The sequence below is a fragment of the Malurus melanocephalus genome, unplaced genomic scaffold (assembly GCF_030028575.1).
Source record: "Malurus melanocephalus ecotype Western Australia unplaced genomic scaffold, MMel_1.1 scaffold_1322, whole genome shotgun sequence".
Classification (NCBI taxonomy): domain Eukaryota; kingdom Metazoa; phylum Chordata; class Aves; order Passeriformes; family Maluridae; genus Malurus; species Malurus melanocephalus.
In genome coordinates this window covers 1-5,000 of record NW_026624554.1, presented here as the reverse complement: position 1 = coordinate 5,000, position 5,000 = coordinate 1, and the positions used below count along the sequence as shown (strand labels likewise).

At 54.6% G+C, this 5,000-nt stretch overlaps 1 protein-coding gene across 1 annotated transcript; it reads left to right on the top strand.

The window, feature by feature from the left end:
- Positions 1–4,005: 4,005 nt before the first annotated feature.
- Positions 4,006–4,994, top strand: INKA2 (inka box actin regulator 2). The gene has a single exon (XM_057387716.1). It carries the CDS (start codon positions 4,024–4,026, stop codon positions 4,939–4,941), a length of 918 nt encoding a protein of 305 aa, XP_057243699.1. The 5' UTR covers positions 4,006–4,023; the 3' UTR covers positions 4,942–4,994.
- Positions 4,995–5,000: the final 6 nt, after the last annotated feature.

Below are 5,000 nucleotides of genomic sequence, written 5' to 3'. Positions count from 1 at the left end.
AGGGTGGCAGTTAAACATTGGGGAAGGAGGGTTTTTTTTCCCTCCAGAATTTTCTTTCCAAGGTGAGCACTCTTAATTGCARGTGGATGGAATCCAAGCCCCGCAGGCTGTTTGGTCACCAGGCAGTGACTTCACTTTGGGCTGGGTTTCCCTCACTCTCCTGTAAAAGTCTGAGCAGGTACCGTGAAGAGAAAAGATAAAGCACGGGGGGTTGGTTTGCTYCATTTTTTAACTTGCACAACCCGAAATTACAGCAGGGTTCAGAGCCTCAGGGTGCTGAGRGCTCTCGGTGCTGGTGGGATTGCCATGGGCAGAGGGATGGTGAGGCTGAGGGTGGGTGGGATTCACCCTCCCTGGGCAGGGGAACAGGAACAGGACAGAGGGGTCACAGCCCAAAGGCTCCTCTGTGTCCCTGTGCTGCGAGGGCAGCTCAGTTTGGGTGTCCAGAGCTCTGTCAGTGCACAAGAGGCTTTCCAAAGAGGAAAACATTCCCTCTGCTTCTCCAGTGGCTCAGACTGGGTGTCAGAGCTCAGTGACTTCATGAGAGGCTTTCCACAGAGGAAAACATCCCCTGTTCTTCTCCAGCGGCTCAGCCTGGGTGTGCAGAGCTCTGTCAGTGCAGGAGAGGCTTTCCACAGAGCAAAATATTCCCTCTGCTTCTCCAGTGGCTCAGACTGGGTGTCCAGAGCTCCATCACTGCACGAGAAAACAGAGGAAAACATTCCCTGTTCTTCTCCAGCAGCTCAGCCCGGGTGTGCAGAGCTCTGTGACTGCGGGAGAGGCTTTCCACAGAGTAAAACATCCCTTGTTCTTCCCCAGCAGCTCAGTTCAGGTGTCCAGACCTCTGTCAGTGCATGAGAGGCTTTTCACAGAGGAAAACATTCCCTGTTCTTCTCCAGCAGCTCAGCCTGGGTGTCCAGAGCTCTATCAGTGCTCAAGAAGCTTTTCAAAGAGGAAAATATCCCCTGTTCTTCTCCAGCAGCTCAGTCCAGGTGTCCAGAGCTCCATCACTGCACGAGAGGCTTTCCACAGAGCAAAATATTCCCTCTGCTTCTCCAGTGGCTCAGCCTGGGCGTGCAAAGCTCCATTACTGCACAAGAAAACAGAGGAAAACATTCCCTGTTCTTCTCCAGCAGCTCAGCCTGGATGTGCAGAGCTCTGTCAGTGCATGAGAGGCTTTCCACAGAGCAAAACATCCCCTGTTCTTCTCCAGAACTCAGCCTGGGTGTCCAGAGCTCAGTCAGTGCACGAGAGGCTTTCCACAGAGGGAAACATCCCCTGTTCTTCTCCAGTGGCTCAGCCCGGGTGTCCAGAGCTCTGTCAGTGCATGAGAAAACAGAGGAAAACATCCCCTGTTCCTCTCCAGCAGCTGATCCTGCACATCCACAGCTCCATCACTGCACGAGAGGCTTTCCACAGAGCAAAACATCCCCTGTTCTCCTCCATCCCGGAGCTGGCACAGCTTTGGCAGCCCCAGCTCCTTTGTTGGAAGGGCAGCGCTGCCTTTGGAGCTGTCAGAACTCAGTTTTTTCCTGTTGGGATGGTTGGATCTGTGTGTGAGAGTGATCCCAGCGCTGCAGAGGAAGGGTTAAAGCTCCCTGAGAGGATCCCCGTGCCAGGACAGTTAATTGGGGTAATGAGGGGAGTGGGGGTGCCCAGGCATGGCAGATGCCCGGGGTTTGCAGAGCTGGACCCTGTCACTCCCCAGGGCGCGATTACAGCGCCGGGGATTTGGTGGGAATGGCCAATGAGGGGCCGGGCTGGCTCCAAATCCAGCTTTTCCCAAAGCCCCAGATAAAACAGACTTCCATTAATAAGGCAGGAGAGGTTAGGACGAGCAGCATTACCGCAGATCTGGAGAGGTAAGGTGATAGTTGTGTCTGAGGCTGTGGAGCAGCTGGCTCGCTGTGGGAACCAGGAGCAGGCTGGGGCTGCAATTGGGACATTATTTAGCAGTAATTTATTTGCTGATGTGAAAAAATGCCATAGCTGGAGGCTCTGGGTAGCGGAATCACTAAGCTGAGCACAGATTTTCTGTATCTTTGTAGCTCATTCCAGATGATAAATAACTTTCTTGAGAGAAAAGCTCTAAAAAAAACCACCGTAACCTGCTGGAGTTTAGTTTCAGGTTCTGGGGTYTGAAATGGGGATTTGTGGTCAGAARCTGTTGAGCAGTTTTTCACTTCCAGAGCTGGGTTGTTATGATTTCCTCATGGCTGCTCTTTCTCGCTGCTCAGGTCCCCGTCCAGAGATGGAAATARAGCAAGAAATTGAACTAACTTAGTTAAAATGAAGGAGATGTAGAATATAAAGCTTGGCAATGTAAAGCTGAACATAAGAGMAAAAGAAAAAGCCGACCTTTTTCACCCTAATCTTGAGATCTGCTGCTGTACAAAAAAATGATGATGAGCCTTTTAAAGTGTTTGTGACAGCGTAGGCTGCAGCTTTGCTGGACGGGGTAATCTCTGCTGCCGGCAGTGGTGTGTCCTCACCTCCAGCCCCTGCTGCCCTCCCCTCCCCTCCAGCCCCTCCCCACTCCCCTCCCTGCTCTAAAAGAACAAGTGGCAGCTGTTGGAAAGTGGAGCTCGTTCCTTTGTGATGCCATTTGGGAATATGATCCCGATCCTTCATGAGAGAGAGAGCAGAGCAAAAGAGACGAGGGGGCACTCGGGAAGCTCTGGAGAATAACTTGCTTATTTTAATTCTRGTGTAGAAAGTTCAATCTTTGTAGTGAGGTTCAGGGATGAAGCAGAGCTGCTGCTAAAGGTCCTGGCCTGGGAATCAAAGAATTCCTGGTTGAGTGTGARTAATCTTTGGGTTTGTTGGTTGTTCTGTACAAAATTTGCAGTGCGTTGAAATGTCTTTGGTTGTCCTCGAGTGAGAGGAGCTTCAGGAGTAACAATTTAATTCTTCTTGGGGTTTATTTTTAATCTACTTTAGCACTTCAGGTAAGGAAGCAAGGCTCTCCCTGGAAGGAACCTCTGCTCATTATTCCAGCTCCTGATGTCAGTTGGTGACAGGGCACAAAAGACACAAAAGCACAAAAATATTCTAAAACTGGCAGCAGCCAAACCCATTCATAATTCTACACCTTGGGCTTCTGCCAAGCAATTAATGGAAACTCAAACTCTTTATTTTTGTTGTCAGGTCAAACAATCCATYCTGTCAGCTCCTCTTATTCCTAGAGGGAAACTCTTAGAGAAATGGAAGGCAGATGTGAGTGCAGTTTGCTGAAGTGGCTGTGGTGCAGGGGGCACAGGGCAGGGAGAGGAAAGGGTGCAGGTGGGGTGAAGGATGGGCACAGGACAGGCAGGAGGAAGAGCTGATGGTGGGGTTAAGGATGGGCACAGGACAGGCAGGAGGAATGGGTGATGATGGGGTTAAGGTGGGATGCAGGTGGGGTGCAGGACAGGCAGGAGGAAGAGCTGATGGAGGGGTGCAGGTTGATCCAGGGCAGGAGGAAGGGCTGATGGTGGGGTTAAGGTGGGGTGCAGGGCAGGAGGAAGGGCTGATGGAGGGGTGCAGGTTGATCCAGGGCAGGCAGGCAGGAGGAAGGGGTTCACTTTGGTGCAAAACAGGCATTAGAAAGTGCTGATGACCCAGCCCTGCTCAGACAGGCAGGAGGAAGGGGTGATGATGGGGTGCAGGTTGATCCAGGGCAGGATGAAGCACTGATGGTGGGGTGCAGGTTGGGCACAGAGCAGTCAGGATGAAGCACTGATGGAGGGGCACAGAGCAGTCAGGATNGGGCACAGAGCAGTCAGGATGAAGCACTGATGGAGGGGCACAGAGCAGTCAGGATGAAGCGCTGATGCCCCAGCCCTGCTCATGCAGGCAGGAGGAAGGGGTGATGATGGGGTGCAGTTTGATCCAGGGCAGGATGAAGCACTGATGGTGGGGTTAAGGTGGGATGCAGGGCAGGAGGAAGCACTGATGCCCCAGCCCTGCCCAGCCCCTGTCTCTCTCCCTTTGCCCTGTCCTGCCGGGTCCCTGACCCCCCTGTTTTTCTCTCCACAGCTCTCCATGAAGGAGGTGGGTGACGGGCTGCACGAGCAGATGAACTGCATGATGGGSGCTCTGCAGGAGCTGAAGCTGCTGCAGGTGCAGACGGCGCTGGAGCAGTTGGARATCTCGGGGGAGCAGCGCCGTTCGTGCCGGGGCAGCGGGGCCGGGCMGGACACACACCCGGGGGTGGCACAGGGACACTGYCCCCCGTCCCTGGTGCCACAGACAGCAGCTTTGTCCCACCCCGCTGCGTTCCCAGAGAGTGACCACCGCGGGGACACCCCCTCCTCCTCCCRGAGCCTCTCTGGGGAGGGTTTTTATCCCCCAAAAGGACCTTCCTCGGTGTCTGGCAGAGCAGAGCACGTCTGGCCCCAGTCACTCGAGTCCAGCAGCACGGCCGGGGGGTGGCCACCGTGTCACGAGTGCCCGGGCTGTGACGATGGCCACGACTGGACATCGTCCCTGATGTCCCAGAGCAGGAACCGGCAGCCCCTGGTGCTGGGGGACAACATCTTTGCAGACTTGGTGGGGAACTGGCTGGACCTGCCCGAGCTGGAGAAGAAGGGGGAGAAGAGYGAGGGCTCGCTGTCGGTCAGCAGGTCCCAGGAGCTCTGCAGGAAATTCTCCCTCACAGCCAACATCTTCAAGAAATTCCTGCGCAGCGTCCGGCCCGACCGAGACCGGCTGCTCAAGGAGAAACCGTGCTGGCTGCCCCCTGATGACAAACAGCCCGACATTTCCAAGAGGTCCAAAAAGACGAACAAACTCAAGGGGACGTTCTACTTCCCKCTGCACGGGAACCAGCACAGCAAAGCAGAGAGGTGCCCCAGGGCAGAGAGCCGTGGGGATCACCCCAGAACGGGCAGCAGGAAGGTGCCCGATGCTGTGGGATACAACCAGGGAGGGTTTGACATCAACACGGCCGTGTGGGTGTGAGCCCATCCCATCCCATCCCATCCCATCCCATCCCATCCCATCCCATCCCATCCCATCCC